The 21572-nt window shown below is 49.6% G+C and overlaps 1 protein-coding gene across 6 annotated transcripts in view; it reads right to left on the bottom strand.

Annotated features, from left to right (window-relative positions):
• The window catches only part of sema5ba (sema domain, seven thrombospondin repeats (type 1 and type 1-like), transmembrane domain (TM) and short cytoplasmic domain, (semaphorin) 5Ba), a 300621-nt gene that overhangs the window by 93764 nt on the left and 185285 nt on the right, over nt 1–21572 (bottom strand). For all 6 annotated transcript variants that reach the window (XM_067987078.1, XM_067987075.1, XM_067987080.1 and 3 more), the window contains 3 exons: nt 8101–8236; nt 4833–5040; nt 2346–2553 (listed from right to left, as the gene is read on the bottom strand). In XM_067987078.1, coding sequence (XP_067843179.1) covers nt 2346–2553; nt 4833–5040; nt 8101–8236 — 552 coding nt within the window. The remainder of the gene's footprint in view (nt 1–2345; nt 2554–4832; nt 5041–8100; nt 8237–21572) is intronic.

Here is a 21572-nt window from a genome sequence, read left to right as displayed (position 1 = left end):
TTAAGACGCTCCTTAAAACCTACCTCTTTGACCAAGCTTTTAGTCGCCTGTCCTAATATCTCCTTGTGTAGCTTGGTGTCAAGTTTTGTTTGAAAATCGTTCCTGTGAAGTGCCTTGGGGACATTTTACGACGTTAAAGGAGTTATATAAATGGAAATTGTTGTTGTTAGAAATGAAAGTCTTTTTCCTCAGGACAGGATTCAGATCTGCCATCTTAGATTAAAGACAAGAGAGCTCTACCGCTTTGGCAAACTGAGCTTATGATCAGGTGGAAAACCGTCAGTGATTTCATGCTGTGACCTTCTGCAGTCAGCAGCTTCCCTCTGCGCTGAAGGAATGGCCCATGTGTTTTCTCAGTTCAGCACCGGGGACACATTGGGAGTCAGGGGCTGGGAGAAACAGGGCTTTGGACGCAGATCAGAAAAGTGAGCACCCAGACATCTGTTGACCTCGACATTTCGTGTCAGCCCGGCCAGCGTTAGGAATCGAAAATAATACTCCCCCCACCCCCCCCCTGGTGACAGGGATCCACTTAATCCTTATTTACATCGTGGAGCCCCAGGTGAAAATGGAGACAGACCCCCGCTACCGTGCTCCTGATTGACCCCCCTCTCCTTCATAACATCAACGCCAGCTGTCCCACTGTACCTCAAGGCAAAGGGAACATTTCTGCAGTGTCTGGAAGCAAGGGATGCATTCAGTCTGGATTTAGACTGGAATCACAGGCAGCAAAGCTTCATCTAACTCAACGCGCGCCGGGGATCGAATGTGATACACTCAAGGTTATCGTGACGCAAAAGCACACTCCAGAAAAGTTTCTAATCATGGCCATTCCAGGTGGGCTCACCGCACCCCATCTCTGCAATCTCATCCAGCCCCATGTCCTGGTCGGTGACCTTTGGTGTTCCAACTCTGGCAAACCACCAATGCATCCCTCCACTCTGCTGTTGGTGAAGGACCCTTCAGCCATTTCGATCCTACTGTCCAGAAATACCTCTGTAAACCCTCCCCCTTGCTACTTTTCATCCCATCTTTAAAAACGTCCTCAAAAGTCTCAACAATCATCTCTCCTGCTCCTACTATTTCTGCTTTAAAGAGCCTTCACTGCGTTAACGCAACAACAAACAAACAATAACAACTTGCATTTATATAGCACCTTTGACGTAGTAAAATGTCCCAAAGCGCCTCACAGAAGCGTAATCAGACAAAAAAATTGACGCCAAGTCAAAGAAGGTGCCATTAGGACAGGTGACCAAAAGCTTGGTCAAAGAGGTAGGTTTTAAGGAATGTCTCAGGAAGAAAGAACTTTCATTTCTATAGCGCTTTTCTTGACCTCAGGACGTCCCAAAGCGCTTTACAGCCAATTAACTACTTTTGAAGTGTAGTCACTGTTGTAATATAGGAAACGCGGCAGCCAATTTGCGCACAGCAAGATCCCACAAACAGCAATGTGATAATGACCAGATATCCTGTTTTAGTGATGTTGGTTGAGGGATAAATATTGACCGGGACACTGGGGAGAATGCCCCTGCTTTTCTTGGAAATTGTGCCGTGGTATCTTTTACGTCCGCCTAAGAGGGCAGACGGGGCCTCGGTTTAACATCTCATCCGAAAGGCGGCATCTCCAACAGTACAGCACTTCCTCAGTACTGCACTGAAGTGTCAGCCTGGATTATGTGCTCAAGTCTCTGAAGTGGGGCTTGAACATATGTCCTTCTAACTCAGCGGCGAGTGTGCTACTAACTGAACCATGGGTGACACTTAAAGGAGGAGAGAGAGGTAGAGAGGCAAAGAGGTTTGAGGAGAGAATTTCAGAGCTTAGGGCTCAGATAGCTGACGGCACGGCCGCCAATGGTAAGGCGAAGGAAGTCGGGGATGCAGTAGAGGTCAGAATCGGAGGAACGCAGAGATCTCGGAGGGTTGTTGGGCTGGAGGAGGTTACAGAAATAGGAAGGAACGAGGCCACGAAGGGATTTGAACACGAGAATGAGAATTCTAAAATCGTGGCATTGCCGGACCGGGAGCCAATGTAGGTCAGCGAGCACAGGGGTGATGGGTGAACAGGACTTGGTGCGAGTTAGGATATGGGCAGCAGAGTTTTGGATGAGCTCAAGTTTATGGAGGGTGGAAGGTGGGAGGCCGGCCAGGAGAGCACTGGAATAGTCGAGCCTGGATGAGGGTTTCAGCAGCAGACGGGCTGAGGCAGGGGCGGAGATGGCCGATATTACGGAGGTGGATTTAGGCGGTCTTGACGATGGGAGAGGATATGGGGACGGAAGCTCAGCTCAACGCAGTCACATATATACAAGTAGATGTTGTTTTAGCTTCCGATTCAGGAAACTTACGTTTCGGTTTTATAGGAGAAGCATCGCTCCAGTGGGATCTTCAATACTCTCCCGTTCAATCCCACGAACAGCGACCTGTCACTGTGAAGGATCTGCAGGCTTCGAATTGGTTCTTGTTGACCTGGTGGAAGCAGCTGCAGTTCTTCCAAGTAGCAGCCTCGCAGGCTCTTGTTCTCCGACGCGAGGGTTTTCAGGATGGTGCCATGTTCTAAGTTCAAAAAGAAAGCGACAAGAAATGCAAGTTAAACGGGCTCGTCCATGTTACTGACGCCAATTTGATTCAATTCGGCAAAATCAGAAATTAAATAAAAACTATATTCAGGACATTAAAGCAATGGGATGATGAATGTACAAGTGAAAAATATCAAAGATAGATTTTAAATTTAACCTCAGTGCACCACATGATGGAAGGAGTGCAGTGCAGATTCACCAGAATGATATTGGGGCTCAGTGGACAGGTTGCATAGACTAGACTTGTATTCCATTGAGTTTAGAAGATTGAAGGGTGATTGGATCAAGGCATTTGAAATGTTACAAAGGGTTGATAGGGTGGATATGGAGAAACCAGTTCCTCTGGTGGGAGAATCCAGAACAATGGGGGCACAATCTTAAAATTAGAGCTAGGCCGTTCAGGAGCTTGGTCGGAGTTGCCCGAGGTCAATCACTGCAGCCCCAGGACGTGGCTGCAGGAAATCCTCAGGGAAGCGTCCGCAGCCCAACCAGCTTCCATTGCTTTGTGACTGACCTTACCTCCATCGTAAGGTCAGTCGGGAGACTGTTTGCTGATGATTCCAGAGTAGTCAACTCCATTCAAAAACTCTGTTGAATAATGACGCAGCCCACACCAGCCCATAGCATGACTTGGATGACATTCCAGCTTGGACTGACAGGTGGCAGGAAGGTAGCATACACGCCACTTAAGTGCCAGGCAATGACCATCTCCAACAAGAAAAGATCCAACCACCTCTCCTGACTATGACTGAGCCCCCACCCCCCCCCTCCCCCGTCGACATCTTGGGGGTGAGGAATGGGGGTTCATCACTGACCAGAAGCTTAACTGTAACAGCCATATCAACACCATGGCTACAAGAACAGGGCAAATGATGGGTACTCTGTGACGAGTGGTTCACCTCCTGGCCCTTTGAATCCTCTCCATCATCTCAAGTCAGGTGGTGGATGGATGCAGCTGCAATAACACTTGCTTGCTTGACATTATCCACTCCTCCAACTCCAGGGCACTGTGGCTGCAGCATACACTAACCGCAGGATGCACCTCAGCAAGAATAATACCAGAACTGAGAGGTTATACCTATCAGGAAAGACTAAACAGGCTGGGGCCTTTTGCTCTAAAAAAGAGAAGACTGAGGGGTGACCTGTTAGAGGTCTTTAAGATTATGAAAAGTTTTGATAGGGTAGACATAGTGAAGATGTTTTCACTTGCCGGGGAAGACCAGAACTAGGGGCCGTAACTATAAGATAGTCACTAATAAATCCAATAGGGAATTCAGGAGAAACGTCTTTACCCAGTGAGTGGTTAGAATGTGGAACTCACTACCACAAGAAGAAGTTGAGGCGACTAGGATAGATGTATTTAAGGGAAAGCTAGATAAACACATGAGGGAGAAAGGAATAGAAGGATATGCTGAATGGGTTGGATGAAGTAGGGAAGGAGGAGGCTCGCGTGGAGCATAAACACCGGCATTGACCTGTTGGGCTGAATGGCCTCTTTCTGTGCTGTACATTCTGTATAACTCACTAAGCCTACTTGAACAGTACCTCCCTGTCCCGTGAACTCTACCATCGAGAAAGACCAGAGCAGTAATGTTGGAGGAGCACCAGCACCTCCAAGTTCTCCTCCTAGTCACACATAATCCTGATGTGTGGACCTACATCGCCGTTCCTTCACGGTCACCTGGTCAATATCCTGGAATTCCCTTGCCTTTTAACCATTGCGAGAGAGTAATCACCACACGGACTGCAGCGGTTCGAGAAGGCGGCTCACCACCACCCTCTTTGGGCAACTAGGGATGGGCAATATATGCCAGCCATGCCAGCATCGCCCACATCCCGAAAACAATTTTAAAAAAAACTGTGATGCCACCTAGGGTTGCCACGTATTGGATGTATCACTGGAGGTTTCATCACGTGATCGTCCACCTCCAACTGACCCCCCCCCCACCCCCCAGTCAAATAGCCTTTGTCCCATCTCCAATATTTTTATAACTAATAAACAAAAGTGTACAAAGAAAATGTAAAAAGCACACACAATTTCTTTTCAACGCCTCTATGATTTTTCTCTTGGGTTTTTTTTTGCTCGCAGCGGTGTTCAGGTTGATTCATCTTTAATTCCAAGAGGCTCCAGGACAATCCTGGAGGGTTGGCAACCACAGTCAAAGAGCTCGCCAACTTTCACTGTTGAGGCTGAGCTGCCGGCACCTGTGAGCAGTGCGCTCCGGCGTGACTCACTGCCTTTCCGTTGGATCTTACCTGTGCCGATGTACATCACGTGGTACAGCGTGTCCCTGCCTTGCACGATGTCCACCACAAGCTTCGAGAAGCGCATGTTGTCATGAGTCACCAGAGGGTGGACGGAGACCGGCTGCACCACGTCGTTCATGAGGAAGAACCGCTGCGCGTCCTGGAGGCTGCGTTCCGTCAGGTTCTCGTTGGGTCCGTGGTCTCCGAGAGAGCCGCACTACAGCGCAGATAAACAGGTCACAGCGGGGTTACAGGCCGGAATCTAATCGAGGTGCCTCAGCTGACAGCAAACCTCTTTGAATTCTTTGCGGCTGTCAAAAGTACAAAAAAAAACTACACGGTGCACCTGCCTTCGCCATGGCTTAGTTAGGCTTTCAGAAAGCTTTTCCACAAAGTTACGCATGAAAGCCTCTGAATTACTAAAAGCTATCCAGTTGCACAGGTAAATGTCAAATGAACACTGATTATCGATAAACAGGTGTACAGTGGCTGAAAAAGTGTGTTATGGACCAAGGAATGGTTTTGAACTGGCAGCGAGTGTGGTGGAGGAGGGTTAGGAAGGGACTCGAGTGCTGGTAACTCATCACTTTCAATGTCTAGACAACGTGGTAAAGCCAGCAGAATGATGTGATATAAGCAAAATAGTAGAGCACGAAGCCTAGGTTTTCCAATTGGCACCGATTCGGTTCACATTTCTAAGCAGGGTTCAAACCAACTGATCCCAAATGTAGTAGGGATGGGCTACGAGGAAAGATTAGGCCCCGATTGTAACCCAGAGTGGGAATCGGGGGAAGCGAGATGAGTGGCAATCCCACCGCCCCCCGCCTCCGTCCCCCTGACCGTGGGACCGGGAGACCCAGCCGACTGTAACTCCCAGGCTTCATTTGCATAGTGGGTCTCTGGAACAGGCTGCCGGCTCATACGGTGGACGCCAATTGGCTGAATTCAGTCCAGCGAGACCCGTCTCTTGGCCGGGGCGGAGCTCGTGTCGTACAAAAGGTAGGCAGAGCATAGAATTATCAGGGCAGAGTGATCTCTTGGACTAGTCTCGATCGCCTAAGTTGGGAGGGAAATCGGAGAGGAATTTCCTAGATTTTTTTCCCCCCCCCAAATTGGCCTGGGTTTTTAAAAATCTGGTTTCTTGCCTCTCCCAAGGAGATCACATGGCTTTTGGGTGGGTATGGAGAGTGTATATATTGTGACAGGCTGGATGGACCAAAGGGTCTTTCCCCGTCTGTCAATGTTTATATATTCGAAACGGGTGGGAGGCGGTAGCTAGCCGGCGGGTGGGAGTGGAACTTTGGGCAGCAGGAGGCTGTTGGCCGGCCGGCGCTGAAGGGACGGTCTCCAGGAACAAGGAGGTGAGTCGTGGGGAGGGGGGTTTCGGGAGGGTCTGACGATCGGGAAGGTGTGGGGTGGGGGAGGGAACCCAGGGCAGGGTAGACCTAAGCTCTCGTGGTGGGGCCCGGAGGAGCACTCCTAACTCCCAGAACGAGGAAAGTTAAAATAACTTATCCGTTTGGGCCTCACCGGCCTCAGACCGACCCACTTTCCGCCAGTCTGCACCCGGCGGGAAAAGCCACAATGGCTTCCCCGTTCCGGCCACTGGTTAAAACCGCAGTCTGGGCCCGATCTGCATATTTAAAGAAGGACCCCCCACCCCCGCCATGCAAGGGGTGGGGGGCAAGGCTTTCTTGCCGCCGGCTTAGAAGAGTGGGTTAAAATTCAAAACAGAATCGATGGTGGATGTCTCCGGGTAAGTCTCCCGGACGATTTTAATTGCCCCACCCACTCAGTTTCCGCCTGGGCTGGCAGAGTTAAAATCGGCCCTTCAGAGAAGGTCGTACTCGACAGTCTGGAAAGAAGGCAATTGAGGGGATGACGTCTCCAAGGTGTTCAAAATATTAAATGGTGTACATAATGGGCCGGAAATCTGCTGTAACGGGGTCTCTCGCGGCTTGTGCCCTTTTAATTAGACTTTCTCCTGCACCCTACGGCTCAAAATGTTATTGCCCTGTGAATTGCTGGAAGTGCGGGCTGATAACAGGGGCAAGGGGGCACCTGGGACCTCAGTGAACGACGGGACCAACAGACTACCTCCTTAAACAATAAGATTTAAGGATTGAGAAATAAACACAGGAAGGGCTGAGAAGGCGGGTGAATTAAAGGGGATGAATTTAATGTCAAATCAAATACAGGAAGTGAAATAAAGAGAGGGAAAGAAAGATTGGATCAAGAGAGAGAGAAAAAAAGGGACAGAAAGAAAAAAAAAATTGAAATTTGAAAATTTGACATTTTTAAAATCTCCGAAAACAATTCGCAACTTGAAGAAATGAGACTCCTCACTTTTAATATTTACTTTCAGGGCAAGAGAGGTCGATTGGCAGTCGTTAACAATTAACATGTCGTTAAAAGGGGACTAACGCTGTCAATTACGAGACTTAACTTTCTGTGGCGAGTTTAACGGGCAATTAATGTGCAAACGCAGCAACTTCATGAAACTCGCGGGGAGGTTGACGGCGAGGTGCTGCTTCCGTGAAGCTAACGGCGGAGCGGCGCAAATCGTCCGGCAACTTGTGGCGATTCGCGATTCACGGGGTAGCTCTTCCTCGCCACGAGTTGCCGGACGGGTTGCGACACACGCGGTTTTTTTTTTCCATCAAATTCCAGCCCAAGGTAAAACAAAGAGAATTACTTCAATTTAAGGCAGGGAAAGATTGGGCCAGAGGACACAAAATTCAATTTAATTTCAAACAGAACATAGAAAGAACTTTATTCAATATGAGATAAAGTTTTGGAATAATCTAGACGTAGAGAAGATGTTTCCACTTGCGGGGGAGGCGAGAACTAGAGGCCATAAATATAAGATAGTCACTAATAAATCCAGTAGGGAATTCAGGAGAAACTTCTTTACCCAGAGAGTGATTAGAATGTGGAACTTGCTACCACAAGAAGTAGTTGAGGCGAATAACATAGATGTATTTAAGGGGAAGCTAGATAAATACATGAGGGAGAAAGGAATAGAAGGATATGTTAATGGGTTAGATGAAGTAGGGAGGGAGAAGGCTCGTGTGGAGCATAAACACCGGCACGGACCTGTTGGGCCGAATGGCCTGTTTTTGTGCTGTACGTTCCATGTAATTCTACGTAATCTCCCAGGCTGGCGCAGTCAAAAAGCACGAGGAGCCATTCAGAGTGCAGCTGGACCCCGTGATGGGAGAGTTGGGGCACGAGGGGGACGAGCTGCTTTTTCCATGTTCTTGGAAGAGACTCCTACCTGAAAGTTGGGAATGGGGTTTGAGGCAGGCAGCCAAGCCGACCGAGGGTTCTCCTGGTATCGGAAGGGCCCGTTGAAAGTCTGAGTGATGGCGCTGAGATTGTAGGCACAAACCGCTGAGGCAGCGATACTATTCCTGTTGGAAAGAAAAGAGAGACGTAATCGAGCGTTTGCGTCAATATGGCACCGACATCACCCGAGTGTTCATTCCACTTTTTGCTCTGTTTCCCTCTCGTGGTCTACACCCCCCACCACACCCCCTATTTCACTCGCCCCCAAGGTCACAGATGCCAGCCTTAAAGAGGTGCGTTATACAAGCCTCGGTCGGACTCCCAGATCGGGGTTGCCAACTCTGGTTGGACGTATTCCTGGAGGTTTCATCACTTGACCTCCCGCCGCCAACCGTCCCGCCCCCACACTCCCGCGATTGGTTGCCCGACATGCCCATCCTCGCCGGGCACCACCTTCCTGCACCAATCGGAAAGCGAGCAGACCCTTCATTACCCGATTGGATGATTCTTGACTCTCAGTCGAACAGCCTTTTGTTTAACCCATCCCCAATACTTTTATAACTAATAAAACAAAAGTGTTGAAAGAAAATGAGAAAAAAAACATAATTTTTTTTAACGCCCCTCTGATTTTTTTCCCCCGCAACTGTTGCGGTTTTTGCTCGCAACATTGTCCTGGAGATTAATCTTTAATTCCTGGAGACTCCAGACTGTCACATGAGGAGAGATTGGGTCGACTCGGTCTGTATTCACTCAAGTTTAGAAGAATGAGAGGGGATCTCATTGAAACGTAGAAAATTCTGACAGGGCTAGGCAGACTGGATACAGGGAGGATGTTTCCCCTTGCTGGGGGGTGTCCAGAACGAGGGGTCACAGTCTCAGGATACAGGGTAGGACATTTAGGACTGAGATGAGGAGAAATTTCTTCACTCAGAGGGTGGTGAACCTGTGGAATTCTCTACCACAGAAGGCTGTGGAGGCCAAGTCACTGAATATATTTAAGAAGGAGCTTGCTAGATTTCTAGACACAAAAGGCATCAAAGGGTATGGGGAGAGAGCGGGAATATGGTATTGAGATAAAGGATCAGCCATTATCATATTGAATGGCGCAGCAGGCTCGAAGGGCCGAATGGCCTACTCCAGCTCCTATTTTCTATGTTTCCAGGACAATCCTGGAGGGTTGGCAACCCCTAACCCCAGACCTCCCCCTCCCTCGTGGGAAGCACTCGGTGTCCCTTCCGTGCTACCCTACATCCGAGTTCAGGAACCGTCTTCAGCCAGAAGTGCCGAGTGGATGATCCATCTCGGCCTCCTCCCGATATCCCCACTATCACAGAAGCCAGGCTTCAGCCAATTCGATTCACTCCACGTGATATCAAGAAACGGCTGAGTGCACTGGATACAGCAAAGGCTATGGGCCCCGACAACATCCCGGCTGTAGTGCTGAAGACTTGTGCTCCAGAACTAGCTGCGCCTCAAGCCAAGCTGTTCCAGTACAGCTACAACACTGGCATCTACCCGACAATGTGGAAAATTGCCCAGGTATGTCCTGTCCACAAAAAGCAGGACAAATCCAATCCGGCCAATTACCGCCTCATCAGTCTACTCTCAATCATCAGCAAAGTGATGGAAGGTGTCGTCGACAGTGCTATCAAGCGGCACTTACTCGCCAATAATCTGCTCACCGATGCTCAGTTTGGGTTCCGCCAGGACCACTCAGCTCCAGACCTCATTACAGCCTTGGTCCAAACATGGACAAAAGAGCTGAATTCCAGAGGTGAGGTGAGAGTGACTGCACTTGACATCAAGGCAGCATTTGACCGAGTGTGGCACCAAGGAGCCCAAGTAAAATTGAAGTCAATGGGAATCAGGGGGAAAACTCTCCAGTGGCTGGAGTCATACCTAGCACAAAGGAAGATGGTAGTGGTTGTTGGAGGCCAAGCATCTCAGCCCCAGGACATTGCTGCAGGAGTTCCTCAGGGCAGTGTCCTAGGCCCAACCATCTTCAGCTGCTTCATCAATGACCTTCCCTCCATCATAAGGTCAGAAATGGGGATGTTCGCTGATGATTGCACAGTGTTCAGTTCCATTTGCAACCCCTCAAATAATGAAGCAGTCCGTGCCCGCATGCAGCAAGACCTGGACGACATCCAGGCTTGGGCTGATAAGTGGCAAGTAACATTCGCTCCAGAAAAGTGCCAGGCAATGACCATCTCCAACAAGAGAGAGTCTAACCACCTCCCCTTGACATTCAACAGCATTACCATTGCCGAATCCCCCACCATCAACATCCTGGGGTTCACCATTGACCAGAAACTTAACTGGACCAGCCATATAAATACTGTGGCTACGAGAGCAGGTCAGAGGCTGAGTATTCCATGGCGAGTGACTCACCTCCTGACTCCCGAAAGCCTTTCCACCATCTACAAGGCACAAGTCAGGAGTGTGATGGAATACTCTCCACTTGCTTGGATGAGTGCAGCTCCAACAACACTCAAGAAGCTCGACACCCTCCTGGACAAAGCAGCCCGCTTGATTGGTGCCCCATCCACCACCCTAAACATTCACTCCCTTCACCACCGGCGCACTGTGGCTGCAGTGTGTACCATCCACAGGATGCACTGCAGCAACTCCCCAAGGCTTCTTCGACAGCACTTCCCAAACCCGCGACCTCTACCACCTAGAAGGACAAGAGCAGCAGGTACATGGGAACAACACCACCTGCACGTTCCCCTCCAAGTCACGCACCATCCCGACTTGGAAATATATCGCCGTTCCTTCATCGTCGCTGGGTCAAAATCCTGGAACTCCCTTCCTAACAGCACTGTGGGAGAACCTTCACCACACGGACTGCAGCCGTTCAAGAAAGCGGCTCACCACCACCTTCTCAAGGGCAATTAGGGATGGACAATAAGTGCCGGCCTCGCCAGCGATGCCCACATCCCATGAATGAATAAAAAAAAAGGAATTCACTGGGTCGGTAACTGCCAGTTACGATCTTGCGGCCGATCATGTTACATCTCACGCGGTTGGCATTTTATTTGTTTTTTTCTGAACTGTAGTGTGATGTACTGTGGTTCACCCAATAAAAAGACTAGTGAGTAGATTGAATCACTTGCCACTTCTCCAGTGGCCTCATGGCCATAGGCAGCTTGCTGGAGGAGCAATAGGTCATACAAAAACCAGAAAGGCGCAGGCTCAGTTCCTGGTTGTGCTTAGTTGGGACAGCATTTTCGGGATGCTCTCAATTAGCTCCAGTGCTCTTCACCTGGGCTCCTGCTCCTGATCGTTAGCCAACCATTCCTGTTGATATGGGTCAGGAGCAGACCCTGCTGTGATGCACCCCGTAGTTGAATTTCCTCGGGGGTTCTTACAGGATAAAGGCAGGGGAAAACGGCTACTTCCGGGTTTCCCCCAGTCAAGCAAGGCCGATGGCCTCAGAGGCAAGGGCTCCCATTAACCCAGGCTGGGTTGGTGTGTTGCTTGGGAACGGAATGCTGAAAGAGGTGCCTCCAGACAGGTGCAAGCGGGCAATACCTGGTGGGGAGGGGTTTCACAGGCCGGTGGAGTTACATGGTCAAGGGTTCCCGTGGTGGGAGGTAGCAGTGGGCAGACGGCCACTGCCTAGGGACCATAGATGTGCCCTTGGTGGTATGGTTACCTGCCAGCCCGATGCGAGTTAACTGCTCTCCCACCAATGATGCCCACTCTGGCGGGGTGAGTGCTGCAGGGCACCCGCAGATTTTTATGCTTATATGTGGACCAAAAATGAACACTGGAATTTAACAACGATTGTCCTTTCGACAATCTTTCGGATGAGGCCTTAAACCGAGACCTCGTCTGCCCTCTCAGGTGGACGTAAAATATCCTGTGGCACTATTTCGATGAGGAGCAGGGGAGTTCTCCCCGGTGTCCTGGTCAATATTTATCCCTCAACCAACATCACTATGACAGATCACCTGGTCATTACCACATTGCTGTTTGTGGGATCTTGCTGTGCGCAAATTGGCTGCCGCGTTTCCTACATTACGACAGTGACTACATTTCGAAAAGCACTTCATTGGCTGTGAAGCTCTTTGGGACGTCCTGAGGTCGTGAAAGGCGCTATACAAATGCAAGTTCTTTCCTTTCCATTGGCAGCTCCAGCAACGGAGGGCTAATGTGTGGGGATGGAGTGGGGCGACTCCTGATGCAGAAGGCCATGAGCCCATCCATGGACAAATGTCCGGTAAGGACGGGGTCAGGCTTGCTGTGATTCCGCCTCAGCAGTCAAATAGCCGGCCGAGTCTCACCAGTTCGGGCTCGTTCAGGTTTCGGAAATCAGCGTTGGGTTCAGCCAGCCATGGTCTCCCAACCCCCCACCCCACCTCGGTGGTTGAAAGGCAGCCAAAGCTTTATTGTCCAGCTCTCTCGGGAAGAATGTTGAATTGCTGGATTCCAGCCAGCTCCCTTACAACTGTACCTCAGCATGAGGTAAATCTGCAGTTAAAGGGAAATAAAAAGTCTAAGAGGAGGAGAAAAAAAAAACAACTGTCTAAGTGGAGATCTTTTTGAAAAAATACCACCAAATGATGCTTGTGTGCGAGACTTGTGATGCAGAATAAGTCCATAATCCTGCGCTTCAAGGCTGAACAGAAGTGATGTGGCCTTCTATCAAGGGGTAATGTAATACATGCTATTAAAATATTATCCTTTCAAGGGGACCTGCCCGGCTTGTATCTCCCAAGTGAATAAAGCCACCCTACCTCAGCCTGCATTGGAAATCGCTCTATTTGCTCATCAGGGGCACATCCAAGAGCCTCACCCTCAAATCCCCTCCGCTGCCCCCCTCCATTCTAGGTCAGTAACAGTACATCTCCCCCCCACCCCCGCAACGTGCACCCTTTGCTCCTCTTGGATTACTGGAGTTAGTTCCGCCATTCATCGAATTTTACAGCACAGGTCTGTCTTCCCAAGGCGCCTGCACTGGCTTTCTCTCCACTTAGTCCCATTCTCTTACCCCCCTCTCTTCATCTCTTTCGCTATTTCTCAAATATTTACCCACTTCCCTCTTAAACATTATTAACATTACCACTGCTCCTGACTGGGCATTCCGTGTCCTAACAACTCTCTTGCGTCAAAAGAAAAAAAAGGTGGCCCATTTTGACTTTGTGCGATGGTGTAAAACTCGTGATGGTGAATCTCTCCCGATTTTTTATTTCCATTCACTTCAATTCCCCTGAAAGTTATGGGCGTGATTTTAACCCTGAGCCGGGAAGGGGGCGGGGGGTGGGGTCAAATTGCGGACGGGAAAACCTGGAAGTACGGGTTTCCCGGACGTCTTTTGTTTCTTTTTGTCGGGTTTGCCGCCCAACTGACCGGCCTGATTGACAGGCTGGTCTCAACAAGCCTACCTGCAGTTACCCCCCCAACGATCGCGGACCCACCGCCTCACCCTAACGATCGCGGACCCCCTCCAATCTCCGACCTCCCCCAACAATTGGGCCCACCCCCCCGATCTCTGGCCCCCCAACGAACGCAAACGCCCCCCCCGATCTCCACCCCCACCCCCAATGATCGCGAAACCCCCCCCCTCGATCTCTGCCCCCCCACCCCCCAATGATCGCGGACTTCCGAGCAGCCAGGGACAGGACGTGTTCAGGTAAGTCTTTAGGTAAGTCTTTGATTGTATGGATGGGGGGGGGGGGGGAAATGCATGGGTTGGCACGGGGTCATAGGTGGACACAGGGGCATGGGTGGGCACGGGGGTGCCGATGGGCATGGGGGGGTCACGGTGGAGGGGGGAAGTCAGTCACGTGGGGGGGGTGGTGTTGGGATCGGGGGTCATCGTTGGGGTCTGCAATCGTTGGATGTCGGGTTCAGGAACCATCGCGGGGGTCCACGATCGTTAGGGGGGTTCGGGGATCGTCGCGGAAGTCCGCGATCATTGGGGGGGGGGGCAGAGATCGAGGGGGGGGTTTCACGATCGTTGGGGGGGGGTGGAGATCGGGGGGGTTTCGCGATCGTTGGGGGGCCAGAGATCGGGGGGGGTCGGAGATTGGAGGGGGTCCGCGATCGTTGGGGGGGAGGCGGTGTGTCTGCAATCATTGGGGGGGTCGCTGCAGGTAGGCTAGTTGGGCCTGGGGGAAGCACTCCTGCTCCTCTGGGCCCACAACCTGTGCCAGAAAGGCACTTACCTGTTAGTTTCGGACCTTCTCTCCTCCTTCCACATGGCATGAAGGAGAAGACCCGGAAATCCCGGCCCCCAGGGGTGGAAATTGGAAACTCAGCAAAAATGGAGGCCCGCAGCCTCCTTGAAAGGTTTTAATCACCAACCCGCCTCCTGGGAGCAGGTCGGTCGCCCGCCCCCTCGTCCTGCCCCGGTGAAAACCGGAAGTGGGCGGGTTGAGGGCGGGTCTGATATGGTTGCGATTTTGAATGCCTCCCTGCCCCCAATTCACCCGTTTTTCAATGTTAAAAATTATGCCCCATGTCTCAATGATTTTAGTAATAAGTCTTGAATAGAGCCTTCCCTCAGGAGATTAAATGAGTGGGGTAGAGGACACAATATGGTAGATTCTATATGGGCCTGTGGAAGGAGTGGCCTTGATGGGCTTTCTTCATTCCGTGCTCTCTTACATCCTTCAACCTCATGATGGCAGCATCAAAAGGGTTAATCTGAGGGGACATTATCGTTGTGTAGGCGAGTTTTTGGGTGAGGTATTGGAGAACTACCTGTGTCCATGAAACTAAAGGCCAACAATAGTCACCACCTTCTGGAGAAAATGGACAAGAAAGACTTGCATTGATATAGCGCCTTTCACAACCTCAAGGTGTCCCAAAGCACTTTTCAGCCAATGAAGTACTTTTGAAGTGTACCAACTGTTGTAATGTAGGAAACACGGCAGCCAACTTTGTGCAGAGCAAGGTCCCACAAGCAGCAATGAGATAAACAACCAGATCATCTGTTTCTAAGTGATATTGGTTGAGGGATAAATATTGGCCAGGACACCAGGGGAGAACTCCCCTGCTCTTTTTCAAAATAGTGCCGTGGGATCTTTTACGTCCATTCGAGAGGGCAGGCGGGGCCTCGGTTTAACGTCTCATCCCAGACGTCTCACCTCCGACAGTGCAGCACTCCCTTAGTACTGGCACGGAAGAGGGAATAAAAGAAGATAAAAAGAGCGGGCGGGCTTAAAAATTTATAAATACGCAATTTCATTCAAGAAAATGCTTATATCATTCTGGAGTTGGCGCCTTGCTTTGCAGCCCATGGGGTCAAGCAATGGGAGTTTATGGATTCCAGACTATGACAGCAAACAGCTTTAAACGGGACTGTTTGGTGTGTGTCAGCAGTAAATCTGGAGCAAACTCGAACTGACAGCTCCGATTAAATACAAGGCTCTAGTTACTGTTCATCCATCTGTGCCAAATATTCCAAAGGAAAAAAAAAATGTAATCAGCATTTGGAAGCGATTGCCTTGACATGGGGTTGAGCTGTATATCAGGCCCTTCTACACAATACCCAGATGAATTCTTCCCTTCGCTTAAAAGATGGCTTCATTTGTTATCGAGTGACAAGTGTGCTGTTATTACAGCGTTCTGGCCTGCTGCCAGCAGTTGCCTGCTTACATCTTAAACCCACACGAGCGAGACAGAGAGGAACAAGCAACAAAACAGAAAAGAAAAAAAACTGAAACCCACCTGCCCGCCACTCCCGCCCTTAGTTCATACGATTACACTCGAACTGTTTACGAGCGAGTGATTAGCTTAAAAGTGTAAGGCTCTGGAATTAGCCATCAAAGAGGCGGACTTCCCTCCCGCACCTGGCTCATTGAGTAAATGCTCTGCCTGGTGCGGCATTAAGCCGCAAAGACCAGGTACAACCAACAACAACTTGCATTTATATAGCGCCTTTAACGTAGTAAAACTTCCCGAGGCGCTTCGCGGGAGGGTTATCAGACATAAATTTTGACACCGAGCCACATAAGGAGATATTAGGACAGGTGACCAAAAGCTTGGTCAAAGAGGTAGGTTTTAAGGAGCGTCTTAAAGGAGGAGGGAGAGGTGGAGGGAGGGAATTCCAGAGGTTGGGACCTAGACAGCTGAAGGCACCGCCACCGTCAGTGGGGGCGAAGGAAATCGAGGATGCGGAAGTGGATGGAATTGGAGGAACGCAGAGATCTTGGAGGGCTGTAGAAATGAAGGAGTTGACAAAGATAGGGAGGGGCGAGGCCATGGAGGGATTCGAACACAAGGATGAGAATTTTAAATTCGAGGCGTTGCCGGACCAGGGTGAATCAGTGTTACATTAGCTGATTTCAGTCAGGGCGGTGGTAAGTGGGGGGGCTACAATTGGCCTCATCGTCCCTGAGCTAGGGAAGGTCCACCTCCCCTCCCCTCCAGATCACCATCCAATGACTCCCTGCTGTAAAGTATACACATATGTAGGTTATCCGATGAGGAAAGGATCAGGCCCGGTCCCCATACCCTCCGTGGTCAAACACCATGTCGTACTAGGCTCCCACATGTAGAACGGCCACATTGCGTGATATTTTGGAGGGCAAAAGAACCAGAGGAGAATTTTTTTTGCGCAGCGAGTTGTTATGATCTTTAATGCACTGCCTGAAAGGGCGGTGGAACCAGATTCAATAGTAACTTTCAAAAGGGAATTCAATAGATACTTGAAAAGGAAAAACTTTCAGCGCTACAGGGAAAGAGCAGGGGCAAGTGGGACTAAGTGGACAGCTCCTTCAAAGAGTCGGCACAGGCGCAATGGGCCGAATGGCCTCCTTCTGTGCTGTATGATTCTGTCGCTGCCCGTGGAACTGTAACTATAGCAGGAGCCATCAACTCAAGGAAAGGACAGGGAAGCAATAAAAAAAGGAAGACAGAAACCAGGAGGAGTTGATTAACTTGTCTGAGCAAAAAAAAGAAATGAACTACATTCCATTTGCTCTTTAGTAGCAGAGATTGATCACAGGAAATTTGAGGGTTTATTTTGTACACTTACCATGTTGATCTCTACTCTTCACTGGCCCTTCACCTCCCACTTTCTGCCATTCTCAGAGCCAGGAACTGGGAGCCAAAGGGCAAAGGTCAACTGTACGCATGCTAAACTCGTGCTTTTTTGACATTTGTGACTAAAAAGCCCAAATCTTCAAAACCAAAAATTTTTCTAAATATAAAACATGGGTTAGATGCTTCACCTCTGCCATATACACAAACACATTTAAATGATGGGGCATAGTAGCTCAATCAGGGGAGGCATTCTTCACCAATCCCCCCCCTCCTCCCATTATTTGATTGATTAAGTGTCAGCTATGGCTCAGTTGCCTCTGAGTCAGAAGGTTGTGAGTTCAAGTCCCACTCCTGAAACTTACGCACTTAATCTCGGCTGACACGCCAATGCAGAGTGCGCTGCACTGTCGGAGGTGCCGTCTTTCAGACGAGATGTTAAACCAAGGCCCCGTCTGCCCTCTCAGGTGGATGTAAAAGATCCCACAGCACTATTTCAAAGAAGAGCAGGGGGAGTTCTCCCCGGTGACCTGGCCACTATTTATCCCTCAGCCACCATCACTAAAAAACAGATTATCTGGTCATTGTCACATTGCTGTTTGTGGGAGCTTGCTTTGCGCAAATTGGCTGCCGCATTTCCTACATTACAACAGTGATTATGCTTCTAAAGTACTTAATTGGCTGTGAAGCGCTTTGGAACGTCCTGAGGTCATGAAAGGCACTATATAAATGCAATTTCATTCTTTTCCATTGATAGCTCCAGCAACTGAAGACTAATGTGTAGTGTAACATCAAAGACCTAACATCAAATCTAATTATATGGACCAGTAATCACAAACTTTCATGTCAATAAATCTTCCTCTTTGTTCTCCCTACCACGCTTCGCATTTCTAACATGTTGGCAGGTTGCGTCTAGGCAAGTGGCCCACTTGTTGAGGTCTCTCAGCCTTTCAGCAGACATGGACGACGTGAGTTTTGCTTCTCTGAACTGAAGGATTCCTCTTCGAAGAGGCAATCCCCTCCTGCCCCTCGTCCAAAAGGGCACCGCACATGCCCGGTGGACTCAAGTGTCAGACCAGCCTAGCACCTGAATCCACAGCCGCTGAACCATCCAAAACATTATATATAACAGATCAAAACTTGCAATAGAGCCCAAAGCCTATAGGGGACATACATAATTGCTTTTCTAGAATGGACCATTTTAAAAAATAAATCCCGGGTTTTTCCCAATGGCGCTCTGCAGCTGGAAGCTAACAGATGTACGAGAGCAACAAGTACAGGCCTATCCTCAGATTCTCCTTCTCTCTCCGTCGGCAATCGTTGGACAATTTGGGCACTCAAACATCCTGATCAGAACCAGAAACTTACTGGGGCAGTCATACTATTTTTTTAAAAAATTGTTCTTGGGGTGAGGGCAATGCCTGGCAAGGCCACAGTTGTTGCCCATTCCGAGTTGCCCTGAAAGCGACTGTGCATCTTCCCTCCCTTCGCCCCACCACTGGTGGCCGTGCCTTCAGCCGTCCAGCCCCCACGCTCTGGAACTCCCTCTCCAAACCCCGCCGCCTCCCCACCTCCCTCTCCTGCTTTAAAAGATTCCTTAAAACTCACCTCTTTGAGCAATTTTATGGTCACCTCTTAATATCTTCTTCTTTGGCTTGGTGTCCATTTTTTGATTGCGTCTCTGTGAGGTGCTTTGGGGTGTTTCTCGATGCTAAACGCGCTATATAAATGCAAATTATTGTTGACTGTACAATTGAATGACTTGCTAGGCCCCTTTGGAGCCCATCTACCAGTTTACTTAGTGTTACACGTAGGCCAAACTGAGGATGGGCGGCAAGTTCCTTTCCCTGAAGGGAATTAGTGAATCAGCTGGGTTTTTACAGCAACCCAGCAGTTTTCATGGTCATTTTGTTTCTGGTGTCAACTCATAAATAACCAGATTTATTGTCACCTCACCTAACCCTTATATTGCTGCTCAGCTCTCTTCTCTGCAAAGCACCTTAGGATGTTTCATAACAGTAAAGCCAAAATGAAAATGCAAGTTGTTGCAGTGCAGGAAACCCTACATGCATGTCAGCTCGCTTTCAATTGATGGCAGTCTCACTCCTGGGTTAGAAGGGTTTGAGCACACAACCTAAGGTATAGCAAAACTCTGCTGCCCGTATCCTAACTCGCACCAAGTCCCGTTCAACCATCAGCCCCCGTGCTCGCTGACCTACGTTGGCCCCCGGTCCAGCAACGCCTCGATTTAAAAATTCTCATCCTCCTTTTAAAATCCCCCCCACTATGGCCCTCCCCCCCTCCCTATCCCTGTAACCTCCTCCAGCCCTACAACCCTCCGAGATCTCTGCGCTCCTCAAATCTGGCCTCTTGCGCGTCCCCGATTTTCATCACTCCACCATTGGCGGCCGTGCCTTCGGCTGCCCTAGGCCCCAACTGCTGCAATTCCCTCCCTAAACCTCTCCCTCCTCCTTAAAACGTACTTCTCTGATCAAGCGTTTGGTCACCTGTCCTAATATCTCCTTCTTTGGCTCGGTGTCAAATTTTTGTTTGAAATCGCTCCTGTGAAGCGCCTTGGGACGTTTTACTACGTTAAAGGAGCAAGTCGTTGTTGTTATTGCTGCTGATGGAGTGCTGCACTTTAAAAGATGCAGTCCCGGGAATAAGATGTTAAGCCAAGGTCCACCTGCCTGTTTTGGTGAGCGGTGAAGATCCCTTATTCGATGAAGTGCAGGGTGTCCTGGCCAACATTCTTTCCTCAACCAAAAACGCGTTGCTCTTTGTGGTGTATCCGAAATGGCTGTCCCATTTCCCAGTGACCAGTCACTGCACTTCAAAAGCAATTCACTGCATATGAAGCGTTTAGAAATGTTTGAGGCAGAGATGATAGAGGTGCCAAGTAAACGCAATGCTTTCTTTTTTTATAACATCCTACCATTCCCTGGTGCCTACATCTCTTAGCAGTAACATAGCCTGGGCTGTTTATATCGAGTTGCTTGGAGTCACTTTGTGCCTGGTAAAATATTCGCTTTGCACAGATTGTGGGCCCTTACCTTATGTTAACTTCATTAAAAAAAAAAGCAACAACATCTCCTCCGAAAACATTGGAGACATAAGTGAGAGCCATTAAAGGCAACTGCCAAGGCAATTACTGGTTCCCTTACAAAGACATGTAATCCCTCCATCTCCACTCGCAACGGATTAGTCACGGGTTGAAATCTATCAGATTGTTTTGGGAAAAAAACAGAAAACACTTGTGGTCTTTGCAGGTTTCGAAGTCAAAGAGCCTCATTCACTGAGTCGAGCGAAAGGCATAAACAAGCTCTTTCTGTTTGGTAGTCGGGAGGGTGGGGGAGAGGGGGATAGAAATGGCTCCCAGCGACTCGTGTTCTCGGGCACAGAATTTTGCTTCAGTTTTTAGCGTAACACATCAAAGGTGTTCTTTCCTGCCTGTTTGTTTGTTGATAGACCCATAGAGGTTCATAGTACAGAACGAGGTCATTCGGCCCACCATTTCTATGTCAGCTCTATGCTATATCAATTCAAAGCAGATCCAACTGCACTGCGGACTCCCCACAGTCCTGCATCAATCCCAAACCAATCCCACTGCCCCGCACTCCATCCATAGTCCTGCATCAATCCCAAACTAATCCCACTGCCCTGCTCTCCCCATAGCCCTACATCAATCCCAAATTAATCCCACTGCCCCGCTCTCTCCCCATAGTCCTGCATCAATCCCAAACTAATCCCACTGCCCCGCTCTCTCCCCATAATCCTGCATCAATCCCAAACTAATCCCACTGCCCCGCTCTCTCCCCATTGTCCTGCATCAATCCCAAACTAATCCCACTGCCCCACACTCCATCCATAGTCCTGCATCAATCCCAAACTAATCCCACTGCCCTGCTCTCTCCCCTTAGCCCTGCTTCAATCCCAAACTAATCCCACTGCCCTGCTCTCTCCCCATTGTCCTGCATCAATCCCAAACTAATCCCACTGCCCCGCTCTCTCCTCATAGCCCTGCATCAATCCCAAACTAATCCCACTGCCCTGCTCTCTCCTCATAGCCCTGCATCAATCCCAAATTAATCCCACTGCCCCGCTCTCTCCCCATAGTCCTGCATCAATCCCAAACTAATCCCACTGCCCCGCTCTCTCCCCATAATCCTGCATCAATCCCAAACTAATCCCACTGCCCCGCTCTCTCCTCATTGTCCTGCATCAATCCCAAACTAATCCCACTGCCCCACACTCCATCCATAGTCCTGCATCAATCCCAAACTAATCCCACTGCCCTGCTCTCTCCCCTTAGCCCTGCTTCAATCCCAAACTAATCCCACTGCCCCGCTCTCTCCTCATAGCCCTGCATCAATCCCAAACTAATCCCACTGCCCCGCTCTCTCCTCATAGCCCTGCATCAATCCCAAACTAATCCCACTGCCCTGCTCTCTCCTCATAGCCCTGCAT

The sequence above is a fragment of the Heptranchias perlo genome, chromosome 7 (assembly GCF_035084215.1).
Source record: "Heptranchias perlo isolate sHepPer1 chromosome 7, sHepPer1.hap1, whole genome shotgun sequence".
Lineage (NCBI taxonomy): Eukaryota > Metazoa > Chordata > Chondrichthyes > Hexanchiformes > Hexanchidae > Heptranchias > Heptranchias perlo.
The sequence above is the reverse complement of the archived record's forward strand: the minus strand, read 5'-3'. Positions and strand labels throughout refer to the sequence as shown.